The 22,463-nt window shown below is 45.5% G+C and overlaps 1 protein-coding gene across 1 annotated transcript; it reads left to right on the forward strand.

Annotated features, from left to right (window-relative positions):
* The first annotated feature begins 2,903 nt into the window (after window positions 1-2,903).
* On the forward strand, window positions 2,904-21,392 carry RGS20 (regulator of G protein signaling 20). The gene is made up of 5 exons (XM_042869331.1): window positions 2,904-3,017; window positions 14,431-14,579; window positions 18,495-18,581; window positions 19,645-19,879; window positions 21,173-21,392. Exons 1-5 carry the CDS (start codon window positions 2,904-2,906, stop codon window positions 21,359-21,361), a joined length of 774 nt encoding a protein of 257 aa, XP_042725265.1. The 3' UTR covers window positions 21,362-21,392.
* Window positions 21,393-22,463: the final 1,071 nt, after the last annotated feature.

The raw sequence follows: 22,463 nt of genomic DNA on the forward strand, positions 1-22,463 counted from the left end.
TGGATGCACATTCTATATTGCCTTTATTATAACGTGATCTCAACATTTTCAATGGTAACAAATTTTTTAAAAGTTACAGTTCAGATTTGTGATAATAATTGCAGGCTCCTTCATTTCCACAATTGTTCATGAGAGTCTAATAGGGATGTGTTTATCTATAATGCCTTATATCGTAATAGATAATATCAATATTGAAATGGAGTTGTGATTTAATATTTACCTTGTGCATTACAAAGAGGTGCAACTATGTGGGATTAGGAGGTGGTTTTATGAAATACAGAGTTCATGTGTAAACGGTGAATTTTCTGTGACGCATTTTCCAGCACATAACCAAGACCCAGACCCAGGACTCACAAATAGGTTGACGAGGTGTACACATTTTGCCTTCTCTCTGTCCTAGTGAAGTAGAACTAACCTGTAGAAGTGATGCAGAGTGGAGACTGGGTGTGCAGTCACAGAGGTGGAAATATAGCTCAAGTTTCTCTGATGTCCGAGGGAATTGCCTTCCCATAAGAACATGAAAAATGCATGCTCAAACTCATTTTAGGAAAAGAAAGGGAATGAATCTTTGTATCCCAACTTTTGAAGTTCCTCATCTTTAAGCCTCTTTTCAAAGAAGTTCTGGCTCTCGTTTACGTAGTCCTGCCTTATGCAGCCAAACATTAGCCTGCAATCATTAGTCAAGGAAAAAGGAGAGGAAGATGCCTGTTTGTACCAACACTATTCACTATTGCTATTCATGTTGAAGAAACTGGCCATCATTAATTAGGTGCTAGTTGATCATGACCCTCCTCCCCCAAGAGAAACAGTGAGACCATACCTCCCAAAGGGTTACATTGTGCCCTTGTTGAAATGGCTCTGGGCTTAGCCAGAGGGGTTAAGGGACTCACTACAGCTTACTGCCCTGAGCCCATCCCTGCAGAACAGCTGAGAGCTGAAGGCAGAGGCCACTGGTGTTAAGCAGGTGTCTTGCTGTTGATATCAAGACAGAGGAAGAGCTGGAACCCTCACTGAGTCTTTCTTTTTCTTTGCCAAGGAGTGAGGCAGGGCCATGTAATACTAATTGCCAAGCCTGTGATATCTCCATAGATCCTGACCAGGCCATGACAACTATAATTCAATAGTTAAATGTATTAAACATCCCAGTCACATGCTTTGTGCCACAACAGAAAAGGCAGAGATTTCCAGAAGACCTCGCCACCATGCAGTGGAAATGCTCTTTCTATTGTCTTCTCTCTCCTGGGAACATTGTCCAGCTTCCTAGCTCACCCCTCTCAGCAGACCTAAGGGAGCTCCCTGTGCTGCCAAGCAACAGCAGACTCCATGTGTGCCAGAGTGGAAGCTTCCCTGCAGCCTCAACTCAGGCAAGCCTCTTCTCCTCACACCAACAGTGTTGCGACAATGGTGTAGGCCTTGGGGGAGAACACACCACCGCAGGGAAGGCTGTCTTCACACTAGGCAGGCCTCACTTCCTCTCTTTCTCTCTGATGCCAAGACAAATGGCTGTGGGCCAGAAAAGGGGAAGGTAGAAAGGCTGTAAATAAAATGAGCCCAGAACTGGAAAAGACAGAAATTGCAGCTAGAGAAAAGGGAGGCAGAATCTGAATGGCGTGAGTAATTTCTGCATCTTCCGATTCTGGGCTCGTACTGTAGTAGGATGACTTCCTCCCCTTTGGGACCTTGCAATTCTGCTGGGAAAGGGGAAGATCGTATTGATTTACTGCTGGGAAACAGGAGCGTCTTCACTGAGCAGCCGGGGCAGCCCCGAGGTGGAGCCGGGCGGTTTCAGCACCCTGGACAGCGTCCTGCCGCGGTGGCTCCTGCCTTAGCGCTCCGGCCGTGCTCACTGTATCGCTCGGTTTCCTTCTGTTACGCGGGTCACAGAATCATAGAATATCCTGAGCAGGAAGGAACCCCCACGGCTGTTTATTTTATCACGTCTTTTCTCTCTCTTTCTCTCTCTCTCTCACCCTCCCGCTCCCACCCCGCCACCCCGCAGCCCCCGCGGACAGCCGGGCTCCTTTCCCCGCTGTCAGCGCTGCTCTCCCGTCCCTTCCTCCGCCCGCAGCTCCCCTCCCACCGGCCCCGCCCGCGCTTCATCTGCGCGCCCCGTCGAGACGCCCCGGTGCTCCGCCTCGGCCCCCTGGTTCGGGCAGCTCTGCCGGCCCCCGGAGGCACGGCTCCCCGCTGCCCGCTCGCCGCCCTCCTGCGTAGACGCTGGGCTCTGCCTCCCCCGGCAGCCCCCATCCTCGCTCCACCGCCGCCACAGCCTCGCCGCCGCCCCTCCCCGGAGCGCCGGAGATGCCCGGCGTGCCACGGAGCCGCGCCGCCGCAGCCCCGCGCTGCCCTCCAGCCTCTAGGCGCCGTGAGTACCGCTCGGGGCCGCCTCCGCCCCATCCTCCTCCTCCTCCCCCTCCGCCGCTGGGAAGCCGCCGTCTTCCCACGTCCCCCATCCGGCTCCGGACTCCGCACCACCGCGGGCGGGGAAGGAGCGGCCCCTACAGAGCGGCCCCGGGGTAGCCCGTCCGCACAGCGCGCGGGGTGAGGGGGCGGCTCCTGCCTGGCTGCCCCCGGTAGCGCCGTGTCCCGGAGGTGCCGCGCCGTAAGCGACGGGAGGAGGGGGCGGGCGGGAGGACGCATCCCTGCAGGTACTTAACGTGCGGGCGAGCTCCGTTCCCGCTTTGTACAAACGCGGCTCTCATTTAGGGAACCTCTGAAAACCTAAGCAGCCGTGCGAGCCCGGTGGCTGCATCACCTCCCCCTCCGGCCCTTCCCACCTACCTCCCCCGAGCGCACGCACACGCGCACCCGCTCCCTCCGGCACTTCTCCCCGCCGGGCGCCCACTGCCCGCCTCGCTCCGCTCCCCCGTCCTTGCAGAGCGGCTCCGGCCGGCGAGGGGCGCATGCGCAGGGCCGCGGAGCCGCCGTCCCCGGGCGGGGAGAGCGCATCTGCCGGGCCGGCAGCGGGAGTGGGAGCGGGCACGGCAGCCCCACGGGTCCCCGCCGCCGCCGACACCGTAAGTAGCGCTCGGTCCCACGGCGGGACGGGACGGGACGGGGCAGGGCGGGGGCTGCCTTGCCCCGGAGCCTGCAGTCCTCACGCCGGCATCGCGGGGCTCCCCTCCTAACGCGTGGTAACATCACTCCCCGCCGCTCCTCTGCGGGTCCCGACCTCCGCCGTCATTGGCACCGCCGTCGGGAGGACGCTGCAGGTGGTGAGAGTGAGGCACGGCCGCAAATACTGAATGAGATTATTTCGGCACACGCCGATGGGAATTGCAGTCATTTACTAGCGACGCAATGTGCTTGGCGCGACCGCTCCGTCATTTCATTTTGGCTGTTGAAAAATTCGCGATCCGAACGTTCCGCGCCGTGCCGCGGTGCCCCGTGCAGGTTCCGAACCCTCGGCCGCTCCGTGCGGGGCAGCGGGGCCACAGCGCCGCCCTCAGCTCGGAACAACGAAGGGTGTTTCCGAGCCAATCGCGTAGCGGGGCGTGCGGAGTGCTGCAGGACGAGAGCATCCCACCTACTCTCCCACCCATCCTTGCCCTCGCTCTGGGTCTCGCTTCTCGGAAGCACCACCGCTTAGGTGCTCCCCGTGCCCCGGGCGGAGCACCGCGCCCGTTCCCTGCTGTTCGGGTCTTCCCCGGAGCCTGGGGTCCCTCCCCGTGTCCCCGCTTCCGAAAGTCCGTCCCTCTGAATGACTGCCACCTGTTGTCCCGAGCGGGCGGCGGGAAGCACCGCGAGGATCCTTCGCGCCGGGGAGCGGCGCGGTGCCCTCATCTTTGAGAGAGCGTTCTGCCCACGGAGCCGCCGCGTGATGCAAAGGAGTCCACACAGCGTCCGGGCTGTAGCGGTGGTGCGGGATACCGAGTCCGGTACTCAGAGCAGAGCGTCGCAGCGCGACCCGAAGCGAATCGCGACGGCGGGCAGCGATAGGAGCGCAGCGTCAGTCTCTGCCCCCCAGTGACTCACCCCGCGCAGCCCTCAGCGCACCGCACCGCAACCCGCTCCGGCGGGAGCCGCGTGAGTCACACCCGCGCCCGGCACCGCGCGGGATGAGTCAGCGGCCGCTCCGGCTGCGCGGCCCCGGCGCAGCGCCGTGAGTCACCGCGGGACGGCAGCGCCGCCCGGGAGGAGCGCTTCCCCGTATCGCCGAGCGGCCCGCGGCGGGCGGTGGCGGCGGAGAGCGGAGTGTGCGCTGTTTGCGTGGGGGAGGAGGTTTGTAAAGCACGGAGCTGAATGAACTCGGTGTGCGTGTGCGTGCCGGAATATCAGCACAAGCAATACTTGAAGCAGTACTCGCTCCGACTGTAAAGCTGGAGGTGCGATGGTTGGGGCCCGGTGTTGGCTGAGCTGGAGCTCACGGTGATCCGGTTTGTGAAGGGGCTCAGTGTTGGGCAAACTTCACCCATACTCACTTTTATACCGCTCGTCTGCCATGGCACCCATACATGTAGCTGGGTGCTTTTGTTGCTTTTGCTGTGTAGAAGGTGTAAAATTCTCTCATCTTTCCAAATTTACAGGAGAAATAGTGACAGAGTGACTCTGCTAAGTGTGTTTTAGGGCAACTTTTTCAGTCAAACCTTACAGGATGGAGTCCAAATCAGAGGTATCATAGAATCGCAGAATGGTTTGGGTTGGAAGGGACCTCAGAGATCATCCAATCCCAACCCCCTGCCTGTGGACTGGGATGCCCCCCACCAGCTCAGCTGCCCAGGGCCCCATCCAACCTGGACTTGAGCACCTCCAGGGATGGGGCACCCATAGCTTCTCTGAGCAGCTGTGCCAGTGAAGGAGGAGCAGAGCACGTTTAAGCCCCTGGCAGAAAACCTGTACTGAAGTGACACGAGGAAGGCAGTGGCACCTGTTATTACGTGGGTGTGATGCATTTTTCAGCTGTTTCTTTTGAAATGTAAAGCAATGCTTTGATCTGGAGAGATGAACCCAGCTCTTCTGAGCTGCTCATCTGAAAAAATAAAGGAAATACACCAGGTAAAGACACTAGGTTTCTGGACCCAAAAGCACCTCATAATTGTTACTTACACTCAGGGAAATGTCCTTCTGTCCACTGTCATCTGCTGAGGCCTTTAGCAGGCCCAAGTACAGCCATGGCACACAAAGCTGCATTATGTGGTGTGGCTGCCAGCATCCCCTTACTGACAGCCATCCCTCGCTCCTACATTCTCAAAAATTGCCATCATCCCACTTCTGTTGCAAGATGCCAAATCTCTGCTAACACAAAATCTCCAAAGAGCTCTTACTAGGTAACACAATAACTATGCCTAAAGCATGTGCGTGTGTGGGGATGTGTTCATTAACATGCATTTAATTCTTCTATATTTAAAACAGCACACTGCTTAGTGCAGGAAACCTGTGTCACTTTCCTCAATGAAGAGGAAGAAACACGACTATCAAACTTGCTGTTCATATTCCAGTTGACAACACACTGCCATAACCTACAGTTCTCATGAAGAACTTCAAATATTCAAATATTTCTGAATTAATAAAATAAAGATTTGTGGAATCATAGAATCACCAAGGTTGGAAAAGACATCCAAAATTACCCAGTCCAACCATCCACATACCACCAGTATTTCCCCACTAAACCATGTCCCTCAGTACAACAAATGTCGCTTGGACACCTCCAGGGACTAACTGGGACTCCAGGAACACACTCTTTTTGGAGAAGAAATTTTTCCTATTATCCAACCTGAATCTTCCCTGGCACAAGTTGAGGCCATTCCCTCTTGTCCTATTGCTAGTAACATGGGAGAAGACACCAACCCCCACTTCATCACTACCTCATTTCAGGTCATTGTAGAGAGCAGTGGGGTCTCCCCTGAGCCTCCTCTTCTCCAGACTGAACAATCCCAGCTCTCTCAGCCGTTCCCCATAAGACCTGTGCTCCAGACCCCTCACAGCTTGAAATTTACTGTGATCCCAGCCCCAGCAGCAAGCCCTATGAGGCATAAGTGGGCAACAACAGAATTCTTCTTCCATTTCTGACTATCACCGTTGGGGGAGGTCTGAAGAATAAGCAGAAATTGCAATATGGATATAACTTCACTTGGAGCTACTGAAGTTGAGTGCTTCTCATTGGTTTCATGGAATTCAGCACTGCCCAAGGTGTTTACTGACACAGGACAGCACCACTGTGTTGGCAGCACGTGGCTCCATGCTCCGTGTTCTCCCTGCAAGTCATCAGGCTGTAGCCATGCAGGTAGGCCTTAACACGTCAGGGCTGTGCTGTATATGGGGGTGAGACTATTATTTTTGTGCTTAACAGCATCTGTGTGCTTCAGTAGGCTGAGAAAATCTTGTGCTCTAGCATAAACTGAAGAAGAAGGTGTAAAAGTTTTGTCTGCTGTCTTTTATTTTGTTTTCTGGGTATTCCTGTGACATTTTTTTTAATATCTGACCTTCTTAGTTTATATTTTAAATATTTCTCCTTTGGGAAGGCTGTTTTCTTGGTAGGTAGATCACCTTTCTGCTGAGAGAGAAGCAAATAATATAAATGTTACGTGTCAGTCAAATAGTTCTTGAGGTGCTTTCAACCAGGGAAAGAATTTTAATTCCTGACCTTCACACTCTTTTACGCTCATAAAGTCACACACAGAAATGCTTCCCCATCTGAGAGGTGTGCCAGGGAGTGAGATGAGTACAACAGCCGTATTTTTAGGGTGAGAGGTAACAGCCTGAAGTTTCATCATGGGATTTCAGGTTGGGTATTAGGAAAAAATTCTTCTCAGGATGTGGTGAGGCAGTGGCACAGGCTACCCGGGGAGTGGTGGAGTCACTGTCCCTGGAGGTGTTCAAGAGCCATGGAGATGTGGCACTGGAGGATGTGGTTAGTGAACAGGGTGGGGGTGGGATAATAGTTAGAATAGATAATCTTAGAGATCTTGTCCAGCTTTAACGACTCTATGATCTATTCCAGTACCTCAGCATTTCTCTTACAGCAGACGTTACGGTTTTTCCACTAATGTAAAAAGTAGTTTTTAAAAATGCTTCTTTAAATCCACTGAGGTTTGGATTTGTTATTCTGTTTTTGTTTGTTTGTTTAAATTACTCATTAGCATTCAGTAACCTGAGTGTGTACTTTTTGTTAAGAATCTCAGATGCTATCTAGCTGGATAAGAAGTAAGATAATATGACATATTTTTCTTTATTTTTGGTTCATTGCTTTTTAGGCATATTTTTATAACAGATAAAGTTTGTTGTTATCATTAAATGGAGGAGAACATCTCTCTCCCTGGGAGATCTGGAAATTTCACATCTAGAGGCCTGTAGGATGTTACATTAGAGGAACTTGTAATGCTGAGCCAACCAGAGGCAAGCCAATTATCTTGACAAATACATCCTTTCCTCAGTTAAATACTTGACTGATGTGGGAATGGGACAGTTTTGTGGATGTCTCCAAACAGATCCTTCTGTGCCCAGCCCAGCGTCTGTATGTTTCTCTGCGCTGTTTAACATCCTGGATCTGATCTTTCCAGACTCCAAGACTGCAAAAGTGGCCAAACTCTTGCAAGTAGTCAGAAGAAACCTGTTGCTAGTCTCTACTTGAAAGTGGTAAGAAGACACCTCCTGCAAGTGCAGAAAGGCTGTTGATGTAGTCTACCTAGACTTCAGCAAAGCCTTTGACACTGTCTCCCACAGTATTCTCCTGGAGAAGCTGGCAGCCCGTGGCTTGGACAGGTACACCAAGTACACTCTTTGCTGGGTCGTGAACTGGCTGGATGGCTGGGCCCAGGGTATGAATGGAGTTAAATCCAGCTGGCAGCCAGTCATTTCTGGTGTTCCACAGGTGTCAGTGTTCAGGCATGCCCTTTTCAATATCTTTATTGATGATCTGGATGAGGGCATTGAGTGCACCCTCAGTAAGTCTGCAGATGACACCAATTTGTGAGGAAGTGTCAATACAGAAGGACCTGCAGAGGGATCTGAACATTCTGGATGGCTGAGCTGAGGCCAATGGGATGAAGTTCAACAAGACGAAGTGCTGGGTCCTGCTCTTTGGCCATAACAACCCCAGGCAAAACTACAGGCTTGGGGCAGGAAGGCTGCAAATACTGTGTAGAAGAAATGGACCTGGGGATGTCAGCTGAAATGAGCCAGCCGTGTGCCCAGGAAGTGTAAGGAAGTGAGCATCCCTCTGTACTCAGTGCTGGTCAGGCCACATCTCAAATACTGTGTTCAGTTTTGAGTCCCTCACTACAAGATATCGAGGCCTTGGAGCATGTCCAGAGAAGGGCAACAAGGCTGTGAGGGGTCTGGAGCACAAGTCTCATGGAGAGTGGCTGAGGGAGCTGGGATTGTTCAGTTTGGAGGAGGCTCAGGGGAGACCTCACTGCTCTCTACAACTCCAAGAAGGGAGGTTGTGGCGAGACAGGGGTTGGCGTCTTCTCCCATGTTACTAGCAATAGGACAAGAGGGAATGGCCTCAACGTGTGCAGGGAAGATTCAGGTTGGATAATAGGAAAAATTTCTTCTCCAGAAGAGTGGTCAGATGCTGGAATGGGATGGCCAGGGAAGTGGTGAAGTTACTGTCCCTGGAGGTGTTCAACAAACGTTTAGGTGTTGTACTGAGGGACATGATTTAGTGGGGAAAGTATTGGTGATATGTCAATAGTTGGACTGGGTGATTTTGGATGTCTCTTCCAACCTTGGTAATTCTTTGATTCTATGAAGTGCCTATGTGCAAAAGACTGTCCTATAGGATATAGGTAGCTGAAAAATGCCCTATGTGTAGCTAATGATCATCCCTAGGGATGAATCAGGAATGTCTGCAAAAGTCCCATAGAGCACAAGGCAGTTGGATGCAGAACTCCACAGGAAAGCATGATCCAGGGAGAATCATCTGGTCCAGCCAACAGCACAGCAAGGAGTTTTACACTAGAAACTCCTCGTGTCACCTGGGTGTCAAGCAACTGTCTTGTTCAAGAGATTTTATTCCCCATACAAAGAGCAACTCAGGCAATGATAGCTTATTTTTTATTATTATTTTATGTGGTGTTTGAAGTCTCTCAGACTCAGTGCAGATGGGTCACAACTGGTGTTGCTGATGCAGTGCTCCTAAGTCCTTTCAGCTGGGACTGAATGGTGACAAAAATTTGAGCATGCCATCTCCCACCACAATGACTTGATTTTAACAAACTGAGATCCCACTGACTACCCAACAGCCCACAGAATAGCGCCTTTTAGTCCTTCCCTATTCATATGAACTAGAAAGACTTCTATTAATTTGTGGCTACCCACGCTCTCACCAAATAAATAGAGGTGTCTTTGATAGTGGGCAAACTAACAGAACTGGACACAGAGATTTATTTCATGCTATATCCAGCAGTTGGCTAAACCTGTACCCAGACTAATAATAATAATGCTGGAGATAGTAAAGTTAAACTACTTTGTTCAAGGTATCTTACCTCATTCCATCACAAATCTGAATGAATTTTTAGATCTGTTTCAGAACACATATGAACAATCCATCACCAGTTGTTAAATCTTTTTCCCCACTGTTTTCTTCTGAAATCCATGTCAAGCCAGGCAGATTTCTGCTGCATATGGTAGGGGACAGAGGAAATGGACCCCGATTCTCAAGATCAAGCAGCATCCAATACAGAGGCTTCCTCTATAGTTTGTTCTTGCTTTATAGCACCACCTAAGGGGCCTGGAAATCTGAGAAGATAAAGGAGGCTCACGGCACAGGGAGTTTACAGCAATGGCAATTCCATTTTGGTATAAAGAGACTATCTAGAGGAAAAGAAGCAATTTCTGATTGTGTTATTTTTTCCCATCTGACCAAACTTTTGAACACAGATCTCTCTTGCAGCACAGCGACATAGTAAGGGAATTTTAGGTGACAGGGAATTAAAAAAGCATGAGAGAGTAAGGAGCATCTGAGTTTGATGGGATGCTGGCATACTGAGGATAACACATCTCTCACAGTCTAGTTTGATGAATGTCCCCCTGAGCTCTCTTCACGGACCTTTCTTCCCTGACATTGAAGAAGCGATACAGCTTTGCCCAGATCTTCAAAAAACAAAGCTCAGCTCAGTGTGACTGCCCAAGGGACTTTCAAAATCAACAGGCCAGTAATCTGGACTTGTACCTGCGAGAGGTTGGTCATCATAAAGATTACAAAATTTCTCTGTGAGGATAAACCTATCAGCCTGATCACTGGTTCTTTCCCACCTCAATGCCATACTGACTGAAAAGCAGGCTCCTGTCTGATGTAGGCGATCTGGATGCACCAGGTGTAGGAGGAAGCTCTGTACCTTATTTTCATCAGCAATGTACCCTCTTCTTCTACAGCCAAGTAATAGCTCCAAGGCACCCCTTACCCTTGGACACACTGATACACACTTCATCTCTCAGAGCTCCTCAAGCTCCAAAATCTTCCTGCTGATTTCTACAGCTAATGCTTTCCCTGCCCAGCATTTCTCCACAACATCACATTAGCGGTTTAGGAAAACATGGATCATTCTTTCAGTTTAAAACAAAACAGCAAAGCAAATCATTAATTAGGCTGTAAGCCACCTCTTCTGCTATGCGTGAAAAGCAGCAGCTGGAGGGGAGCAGTGCACCTGTGCCTCTTCCTCTGCTTCCTTGTGCCACTGCCTGCGAGTCTGCAAAGCGTATTCTCAGCTGGACTCAGAAGGAAACATAGTTAGCTAAATATATGTGTATCAACATCTGTACTTCCCTTTACCAACTTTATAAGTACGCTATTGGCTTGTTATGCCGTTGATAATTGCCATTTTTCAGCATTAAAACAACCTGATTGCCTGCAGTGTTGGTCTGGAAAATAAGGAAAGCCCTCTTGTGGCATTTAGCAGTCACACTTTTGTTTTGATTACAGGTGGTTTAAGCCCTTCAGCCTCATCACGTGGAATGATAAGTCTGCAGAGATAACATCGCTAATACTATGTACTATAGCAGTAGAATCCACAGGGCAGTAAGCAGAGCCTAGTAACTTACAGTGGGTTCAGGCCTCACGTTTGGCACTTACATGGTCTCAGTGTGATCACAGTTTCATGTTGCAAGCATGAATTTTTAGCTGTACTTCACAGTTGTGCTTAGATGGAACCGCAAGATGTAGATGTTTTATACAAGACATCTGGTTCTTCTGCATATTAATAATTCTTACGTGACCAAAGGGAGTTAGTCCCACTGAAACAGAATAGGTAACGATGTACCTGTGGGTTGGCTTAGAGCCAGAGGTTAGGAGAGTGGTGCTGTCTGGATCATTGGCTCATTGCTTGTTCTGTGAACCTGGACCAGCAGATGGATTTTTTCTTAATACGATCTGCCAAAGGAGTTTCACCTACTTGTAATAATGTGCTGCACCCACACAGCACATGATACCCGCAGGTACTCACACAGAGGGGTACAGGATACTTCCGGTATCTTAACACGGTATTCCTGCTAACACAGCAGGGAAAGTCACATCCTGTTCAGTTTGTGATCCACTCCAAACCTCTATCACATGTCTCATACGGAAAAAAAATGAATTTATTCTGCTCAGTCCTTTCTTTTCCATAATATATGTGGGAAGAGATGGACATTCATAACGAGTGTAATACCAGAAAACTAGAGTGGTGAGGCAGTGGCTCAGCTGTCCAGAGAAGCTGTGGGTGCCCCATCTCTGGAGGCACTCAAGGCTATGTAGGATGGGGCCCTGGGCAGCTGAGCTGGTAGGAGGCAGCCCTGCCCACAGCAAAGGGTTGGAACTGGGTGTTCTTTGAGGTCCCTTCGAACCCAAACCATTCTGTGATTCTATGAAATCTTCTAAGTGAATATTCACAAATGAACCAAAGAACTCACTGCTACCAGGTAGTTTTTACTGAACAGCTACGTCTTCATCAAAAATGTCAAAGGATAACTGTGAAGAATAAACTGAAATGGCAACAGTGGAATCCGAAAACATTTTTTTGAATTAAGATATAGCAGGAAGAAGTGGAGTGAAAGAGCATATTCCTCCTACACCCACCACCCTCTATCTCTTCCCTTGAATAAAAGCCAACAGGCACCAGCTTTTCCACACACCACTGTCAGTTAACAGAATGGATTATTAGGGAGATGAACATGTGAACTACCCATGTAAAACATCTCAAAAAGGAAGCCTGGATAGGTTAGGCAACATAAACGGCACTTCTCTGACCCCAAGTTACTCTTCTCTTGTCAATAATAACTGTTTACTGTCCAAGGAAGCCTGAAAAACTGTTAGATGTATTATCAATCCCTCTGTGTGTGACAGTTTTTACATTCTAATTGAAACACAAAGACTGTTTTAAAAACAGGAGAGGTACCTGCAGGGAAGTTAATATTTAGTCTTTTATTCTATTACTATGAAATCTGAATTTCCAGATGTGATCTACATTTCACATTTACACTTTGAAATGAGTGATGCTGTGGGTTTTTTGGAAGCTGTGTTTTTTTTTCTCATTTTCTATTTCTAGGCATTTAGTTATTGCTGCTGAGATTAGGCCTACAGATTTACAAATGGGCTATCATTTCTGTCTGCACTGTTCTTGTGCTTCATTCCTCCTGCAAAACAGGTGCATCTTCTGCTCAGCATGTCATATGTATTTCCTTTGTCAGAGTGGGTGGTTCTCACAAAAAAAAGCAAAATAGAAACTCTTAAGATCTATAAAACAAAAAGAAATTGAGCAGGAAAAAAAATAATAATAATAATAATCCAGCAGAACTGAGTGCTGTGTTCTGCTAAAATAGTGCACTTATTCGTGACTCTCCTTCAGTCTGCAACGTCTCTGCATTCCTCCTCCACCTCAGAACAGCATTTCCTAAACTTGACCTAACATTTTAAACAGGCAACTTTTAACCATCTGCTCTTTGACTCTCAGATTATATTTCAAATATGGTATTAAATTATCAACACAAAACTAACCCCAAATCTGTAACTACTAATTTTAGTTTCCCTACAATCATCATGGCCTCGAGAGATCTCATAGAATGGCCTGGGTTGAAAAGGACCACGGTGATCACTGAGTTTCTACCCCCCTGCTGTGTGCAGGGTCACCAACCACCAGACCAGGCTGCCCAGAGCCACATCCAGCCTGGCCTTGAATGCCTCCCGGGCTGGAGCATCCACAACCTCTCCAGACAGCCTGTTCCAGTGCGTCACCACCCTCTGAGTGAAAAACTTCCTCCTAATATCTAACCTAAACCTCCCCTGTCTCAGTTTAAACCTGTTCCCCCTTGTCCTATCACTATCCACCCTTGTAAACAGCCGTTCCCCCTCCCATTTATACATTCCCTTCAAGTACTGGAAGGCCACAATGAGCCCCCCTCCTGAAGCTTTTTCTTCTCCAAGCTAAATAAGCCCAGTTCCCTCAATGTTTCCTCACAGGAGAGGTGCTCCAGCCCACTGATCATCTTAGTGGCCATCATCTAGACCCATTCCAAGAGTTCCACATCTTTCTTGCACTGGAGACCCCAGGCCTGGACGCAGTACTGCAGATGGGGCCTCACAAGAGCCAAGTAGAGGGGGACAATCACCTCCCTCTCCCTGCTGGCCACTATTCTTTTAATGCAGCCCAGAACACAGTTGGCCTTCTGGGCTGCAAGTGCAAACTGCTGGCTCATGTCCAGCTTCTTGTCCACAAGGACCCCGAAGTCCTTCTCTGCAGGGCTGCTCTCAAGGTGTTCTTCCCCCAGCCTGTGTAAACAGGATTGCCCTGGCCCAAGTGCAACACCTTTGCACTTGGCCTTGTTGAACCTCATTAGGTTTACATGGGCCCACTTCTCCAGACTGTCCACGTCCCTCTGGAAGGCTCAGCTACCTGAAAAAAAACCTTACACACAGAGGTATCATTTGGTACAGGAGGATGACTGTTACGTATCCAAGGATCAAACACAATCCAACTGAAGCATTGGAGCACTGGCACAAGGTGCACAGAGAGGCTGGCAGCCTCCTTCGCTGGAAGTGTTCAAAGACACGTTTGGATGCTTTCCTGTGTAACCTGCTATAGGGAACTTGCTTTAGCAGGGGTTCAGGCTAGATAGTCACAAGACATCCCTTCTAACCCCTGTGACTCTGTGAAGCTGCACTCACTTTTCTACAAGCTGGTAATTCATCTACAAACACATCAGGCACTAAGACACAGCACAACCCTCTGAGTAAGAGAGCACATACTGAGTGCTGTAGAGCAAGGCCAAAGCTCACACAGGTCAGAAAGGGACAGTGCCCGCAGCACAGCTTGTCATTTCACTGACATCTTTTTTTTTTGTTTTGTTTTGTTTTTAAACAATCAGCAGAACTTGCGCTCCACCAATAATTGTCGCATTGTTTGTTTGCAGGCTTGAAGCTGTAGCTTTCAATAGCTTTTGGTAGCTTTGTGTGACAGAACTAAAATGATAAAACCCAGATGTGCCTTACTTTCCCCTTGTCCTGCTCTCTTGCAGCCCATGGGATCGGAGCGGACGGAGATGCGCAAGCGGCAGATGGCAGCAACCCAGGAGACCCCAGGCACGGTGCAGACTCAGCACAGCGTAGGGAACCGCGGGCCCAACGCCTGCTGCTTCTGCTGGTGCTGCTGCTGCAGCTGCTCCTGGTACGACCGTTACCCAGCACAGAAGGGGAGGGAGATAACAGTCAGCACGTGGGACAGCAGGAAGCAAAAAAACCACCTGGGGCATTCAGCAAGCCTGCAACTAGGAGACACTGCTTTCTGCTGCAGTGCCACTGAAATAACATTATATGCATATTTAATCTCTATGCAGTACCTTCAGAAGAGGATAAGTAGGAAAGCATTTTAAGAGATATTTTAGTCGTTGCCTTAGCCTTTCTCTAAGCTTTGAAGGTGCGCACACACGTGATCACCTTCTTAGTGAAGCCCCAGCAACACATTCCACTGAAGTTAGAAACAGAAAAAAAAAAAAAAAGGCAGCAAGAACATTAACTCTTACATACCTCCTTTTAGAAATCCTTATCATTGCCCCTCTGCTTACTCTTGTCAGTGAGCATCTAAGTCTATTTCAATTTCTGTAGCCATTTACCCTTAGACAGAAAGCTGTGGTACCAGGCAGCCCTCAGCTCAGGGAAACCCCTGCTTTCTGTTGTCTCAATCAGTACTCATCGTTAGAGCTTAGAACATCTCAACAGCTGAAGCAATAGGCCCAAGCCTTGCCCATCCCTACAGAACTGCAGGTGTGATTCAAGTGAAATGTTTTGTCTAGCTCCTCCTCCCCACCCCTTTTACTTCCTTTTTCTTTATTTTTCTTCCCTAGTAGGCTTTGTTACCTGCAAGCTAAGAACTGGTTGTTCTTGGCCTTTTCCTTGAACTGGTGTATCACCTACTAAACGAACACTTAATGTATATCATGTACTAATACTGATTCTCTTCAAATTTGAGCTTCATTGGGACTCCCAATAAAAAGCAAAAGCAATACCATAACGTGTAACAGTTCTAGATGGAGGATTGCACTTTAGAAGGAACACAGATTGCTACAGGGAGTTAAGAGTACATGTAAGGATGTGTAGGTCAGAAAGATAACAGCCAAGTGTCTGGCACTGCTTCTTTGTTGCAAAGGCGAGCAGATTTGTTGTCATTAATTAGTGGTGTCAACTCATGGCACCTGCAATTCATATCAAGTTAACTCTTGGGATCAGAGACTTTAAACACTGAAGTGTTCAATGCTCACCTTCAGTAAATAGTGGAGCAGAATATATTTTCAAAGAGCTCCTATTACAAGCTGTTGAAGAGGAAAATTTATCAGGGAAGGTATCAAGACAGGAAGAGGAGTCACTGGATTCCTTAAAAAAAAAAAAAGAAAAAAAAAAATTTGTCCACCTTTACTCTCATATCAGATGCAGTTTATTTCATTTAAAATTCAAGCAAAGCTTGCCACATTGTAAACTCCTGTTCCTGTCTGGGGTGCGTTACTAATTTAATGGGTTAGACCAGAATTTGCACTGAAATAAAGAAAAAAAAAAAATCTAAGTCATAAGAATTAAACCAAAACACTGACAGCACGCTGAGTGCTTCTTGTAAATACACTATCTACCATATGAACACTTCAGAGCAAGCAAACCTAGGACTGAGGTGGAAGAAAGAAGTCATAAAACAACCTGATTGACCAGACAAGAAATCTGTTCCACCATTACTTTTTCCCAACAGCAGCTGGTAGCAAATGCTTTGGAGAACGTAAGTTAGGGAACAGCAGGCTCATCATTCCTTTGCTATTAGTATGCTATTAGTATGCAGCTTGTCAGAGCCTATACACACCCAACCCTGTCCACCCTGATGGAAACAGAAAACATTTGGTAAGGACAAAAGGCTTCTTTTTTTGCAGGATGCCAAGGACTCTAGCTCTATCCTACAGAGCCTTGCAGCAGGTGCTTAGAGATAAACTATGGTAACGCTGAGACAGAAATACCATGCTGGTCAGGATCAAAGTTTGCTTCCTTGCAGAATGGTGCCTATACTCAACCATCACTGTACAAACATCAGTATCATCTGAGCAGTTGTCCAGTAACATCTCACGTGGGTCATTTGGAACCTGCATTATTACACTTACAAATACAATTGTACATATAGAATGAAACCCCAGACATTTACCTATGAAGTCAGAGTACATAAAACTTGCATTGTCTTGGAAACTATTGATAAGCTGTTTTCTTTGTTTTGTTTTAACTTTTTACCTGATATTCCTGAGGATGCTGATTATCTGTTGCAATTCACTATTCAAACAATTCAAAGAAAACAATTTACTCAATAGATGGAATTATATTACCCAAATTTCACAATGTTGAAAATTCTTACTTGCACTTTAGAATAAAATAAGAATCCAATACAGGTTCCAAAACAGAGTTGCTCATTTTAGCTTTAAAATAATCCTTGATTTCTTTGAGAACAATTGTTTTCTAGTAGCAAGAAATGCAAAACAAACCATAATTAAGCTATTTTTATTCCCTGTTCATAAAGCCTTTCCTCTAAATAGCTCATGTACTTTGAACAGAAAAATTATGAATAGGAATAAAAATAACAGTCTGCATGAGTCATGCAGCTGATTTGCAGAACAGCCAATACCCAGCATACACTTAATAGTAGATTTAGAATGAAATGGTGAAACGAGTCTCTCAGCCAAATTCCCACAGCCCATGTTCACTCTGCAGCTAAAACTGAAGCCTCCAGCAGCTGCTCTTTGGAAACCTGAAAATATGCATTTTGAATCTTAGCTCTGTTTACCCATACGTTTCTAGGAAATGAGCTAACCTGCAAGGGCATCTTGTGAGGCACAGCATGACCTCTGAAGGAAACTTAATTTCTTTTGGGCTTGTCTTCTTCCCCTTTCTGTTGGATATGTTTGTTCCCCTCAATCTAAAAACAACTCTGACGAGCACATCAGTTCTTGTGTGAGGAATACATACCACTTCTCTTATTAAAAAAAGGCCAGAACCACTGGTAAAAAGAATACTTAATGTAGACACAAAAATAATATAGAAAAGCACGAATAGGCTTTAACCACTTATTTTCTAAAAACACAAACTCCAGTAGTTCATTGGTTTGAATGTATGGTTCGGATGTTGCAGAGAAAAGATGTGCTTGCAATAGGTGATGTGCTTGCTCACAAATCTCACAACAGGAAAGCTTCCTTATCTCTTCAGTTTTTCTCTCCTCTATCGCCAAACCTCCAGCCACTCTTCCCAAGCCTTAAAATATTACCATTCTCCATCCTCCCACCAGGTCCCTGCAGATGATGGACCACCCGTGGAGACAGGAAGAGAAGGAATAAGTGGTAAATAGTAAGGCTGCAAATAAGACAAAGAGCTTAAAAGGAAGAAGAAGGAGGAAAAAAAAAAAAAAAAGAATTGGTTGGTTTAACAAAAAGCCTTGCTAGAGACAAATGAGATTCTTAGAGATTAAAGCAAACTGTTACATTGAGGGAAAGAAAGATACAAGTGAAGAAATAGAGTTTGGTATTTTCCTAGAAGTTGTAGCAACTGTACCACTTTATCTCAGCTGAAGTACAGATTTAATATAAATTACTGGTTGTAAGTCACTGGGATGTTTTTTCTTGACAAACTGTTAGCAGCTTTACAGATCACAGGAGTTTGTGTGCACACACATTTCTCACTGAAATGGAATAACCTCAGAATTCAATTCCTGTTTGCTAAAAGGAGACATGCTGAAAGTCAGCGTCAAAAGAATCATCAGCAAAGAAAAGAGAACACTCAAGTCTAAGTGACATAAAATACTTGCATCAAGGGTAACTTAGGTAAAAAAAAAAAAACAACAATGCAGTATAATAAACCTCAATGGAGTACATATAGACTTTGTTGCAGATATAGGTTACTTTCTATCCAAGGACATACCTAATATTGTATAGTTCTGCTGCATGAAAGTTTGCTAAGCTTACACAACTGAAGAGCTAGCATCAGAGTATAACTATGGCTCCTGTTAGCACTTTTTCATTCAACCTTTCCTTTCATAAAATTGGCAAAACTTTTGCTTGCTACCTTGCAGTCTTACTGTTAGAAACCAGGAAGAAGAGAGAGCAAGGAGAACGTCCCATGAACTCCAACCAGAGGGAATTCCGAACTGTGAGGAAAGGTATGGCTTTTATCATGCGCTCTATCAAACAAGAAACGAAACAAAAATTCAAATCTTACTAAATAATGAAAATCAATTATCTGACATATGCAAACAAATGACAAATAATCATAAAGCTGAATTTGCAAGTCATCCATCTCTTGCTCCTCAAAGAACCAAGAGTCTGATGTACAGCCCATTCTTTCATCCCATTCATATGCAGTGCGTAATCACATTCCAATTTTCAATGCTTTCTGATAAAATAAATAAAAACAAAGAAACACACATAGTAAATCATAGAATCATAAAAATCATAGAATGGTTTGGGTTGGAAGGAACCTTAAAGATCATGAAGCTCCAATCCACTCCCCCCCCCCCCCCCCCCAAGGGGGTAGGGCCACCAACCTCCCCATTTAATACTAGACCAGGCTGCCCAGGGCCCCATCCAGCCTGGCCTTGAACACCTCCAGGGATGGGCCATCCACAGCCTCTCTGGGTAGCCTGACTGTAAACATCATCTATCCTTTATCTGAAAAAAAAATATATATATATATATTTTCCCCACTGGGTTAATACATAACTGGAGCTAACTGGCAGAGCTCAGCCTTAGAAAAGGAATAAACACAAAGGGAAACTCGGATGCTCTTAAGAATCAGGCATTTTTCTCTTAAGAGTTGCCCAAGCAGGTAGGAGGACCTGTGAAGCTGCCATAGACTGGAAGGTGTCTGCTGCGGTATTTGGATTGTCACTTCTTCTTACGTATTTTCATTCACTTTGTAACTCAGTGATTCAATAAGGACTATTACAAATAATAAAAAGCTTAGTTATTGCCAAGGGTTTCTTTTTCTACTGCAATTACTCTGAGCAGTAAAGTGCAATTTCTGCATCAATGTACAGGTAATCACCTTATAAAAAATGCATCTGTTTACTGCAGTTTGCACGTGGGTAGTTCCAGTGAGGAGTAAAGAGGTTCATGAACTTTGCATTTTTGTTCCATCGTGATGGCAGACGCCTTCTACCAGATGAAAATAGTTTGAGTAACAATTGTTCATTTCTCTCTTGTCCTCTTGTCCCACCTCCACAGCCCCGCTCCTACTCTTGAAGAAGTGAATGCTTGGGCTCAGTCATTTGACAAGTTGATGCTTACGCCAGCTGGTCGAAATGCTTTTCGTGAATTTCTACGAACAGAATTCAGTGAAGAAAACATGCTTTTCTGGATGGCCTGTGAGGAACTGAAACAGGAATCCAACAAAAGCGTCATCGAAGAAAAAGCAAGACTGATTTATGAAGATTATATTTCTATCCTTTCTCCAAAGGAGGTATATTGCTTTCCCCATTCTTTGATGCTGTTTTGCATGGTTGATGTGTTTATAGCTAGAAGAATACCTGGGGATAACTCTCTTTCCCCCACATTCCACTGCTAAGAAGTAGAGATTTAGGGGTAAAATACAAACCCAGCACTGAGGTGAGATGGTCAGAACTACTTTCACCATCTGTAAGAAAATTCTTCCTATGCTGCTTTGGCACGCTGATGTGAAGGCTTCAGTTTGAGGCACAACTAACACAGAATGCTGAGTTGGGAAGGACCATAAAGATCATGGAGTTCAACATAGAGATGAAGATTTTATTCTTGTTCAACTTAAAATTTATTTGTTGGATGAATCAGTGGGGTTTTCTTTTGCAGTGCACGTAGATCAGGTCTCCAAAAGCACAGTAACCACAAATGAAGTGTTATTTGCACAGCACAAATTGCCTTTGTGCAAAAAGCAGCTCTCAAAATATGACACACAACAAGAACGCTAAGTTGAGAATTTTTCAGACCTACCTGTCACTTTGCTGGTAAAAAAATGCCCCAAGTTTCAAGCAGGTCTTGGTTCATAATTTGAGTATAATTCTAGAAGAAGGCAGGAATTTTAAACTTTCTTATATTCTTGCAAAATTTGTACACTTCATTATTTGTGGTGCCAAGTGCATGCAGATAAAAACACTGTTTAAATCTAGTCGGTCCATTCTAGTAATGCTAACACCTTTCCACAGACTGGTGCTTGCAAGAAAAAAAAAAACCAAAAAACAAAAAACATCACTTGGATGCATGTGGAATTGTTCTATAACTATGCCTGTGGTCCACATCAATTCATCCTGCTTTTTAAGATAGGGATTTGATTGAGCACCATCTTTCCAGGTTGCAGTTTGCGTCTGCATCATCCTGCTTACTCCAAAGTCAGTCTCTTTACCACAGCACTACTTTCCAAGGAAATCAGCTGTCACAAAACATTACCAATCCTCTCTGCTACAGAGCAGGAAGTCAGTCTGGAAATAATCTTCTAGTCCTTCAGGTTTTAGTAGCAACAGGGTTGCAGGCAGCCTTGTTCAAGTAATACTGCTTCTACGAGAAACTTTCTCTGATGATATTCAATACATTTTTATTGCCAAATTTCAACACATTCATTCTTGGTGTAAATATATGCATATTTAACAGTCCTTATACTCATAAAGGACACCAACTGAAACAAGAAAAAATATGTACATTTTTAAGCCAACAGAACAAAAAGCAAAGAAACTGGCTACTGTACACCACTATTACTTACATGATTCTTTATTTTAACATGCAGGTCAGCTTGGACTCCAGAGTAAGGGAAGTGATTAACCGAAATATGCTGGAACCCTCACAACACACCTTTGATGACGCACAGCTTCAAATCTATACCTTAATGCACAGAGACTCCTACCCACGGTTCATGAACTCTGCTATTTATAAGGACTTGCTTCGGTCCTTATCTGAAAAATCCATTGAAGCATAGGATTCCTTTTTTCTTATGTGTATTTATTTTAAAACAAATGGGACTCTGGGCTACCCTGATCAACAGGGAATTTAGTATTCATTTACCTGAAAACAACTCAGGCAAGTTTTACTACAGACTGAATGCTTGGAACCCGCACAAGGCTCTGATACGATCAGCTAACTACAGTTTCTGATCAAATGAAGTATTACTTTGCAGAAGAGAATGAAGAACAAACATTTATGTTAAAAAAAAAAAAAAAAAAAAAAAGCAGTATTTTTACATTGCAGCATACAACTTGGACACAAGTCTCTTATAATGTATATCTGAAGTACTGAGCATGAAAACTAATTTTAAGTGGACTGTCACAGTTTTCTTGAAAGTCAAACCAGTTGCTCCATACACACTATGACCAAAGTAAAAACAGTTGTACTGTCACTCTCTGGGTTACATGAGACCAAGTTTCACCTCCTGTATGAATTGTGCTCAGTGCAGGTAAACCCCACTTGTCTTATCTGATGTGTATACAGTGTGATAATGGAAATCACTATGATCTCAAGTTTCCAAGACCTAATTGTTGAAATAATTAATGCTGCCTATAAAAACCTTTTGCTGAAAAATTGTTATTTTACTACCGGAGTCCACTGAGAGCATTTTTAAGTTCAGATTGTTCATGTTTATAATGTTAAATTATTTACTTAGTAGGAAGAAGAGTCTGGGGATTGGAATTCTTAAATAAAGCACAATTCTCACATATTTTTAACTTCCCTCTGCAGGTAGGTGTAAAAAGCATTTCATTGTTTGTTCCTGAAAGAGTAGCACTATCAGCCATCTTGGTTTTGTACACACTAATTTGACTTGTTCACTGACAGAGCTTGTAAGGCTTACATAATGAATACTCATACCTTACACTGACAAAAGATGGAAGCCAGAACTATCTCATTCCATTGCACTTTTTCAGACTGTCCAAAAGAAAAGCAACAGCTTTATCAGCTAATAAACTTACGTTCATTACACTTCACCAAAGGCATTACACTACCCCTAATTCTAGCAGCATGAAAAGAGCACTTTCAGAAAAAAAAAAGAAATGGGAATAGCAAAGCAGAATTTAGGATATTGATTT

This window comes from Lagopus leucura, unplaced genomic scaffold, assembly GCF_019238085.1.
Source record: "Lagopus leucura isolate 7727_CA_CO unplaced genomic scaffold, USGS_WTPT01 Super-Scaffold_100002, whole genome shotgun sequence".
Classification (NCBI taxonomy): domain Eukaryota; kingdom Metazoa; phylum Chordata; class Aves; order Galliformes; family Phasianidae; genus Lagopus; species Lagopus leucura.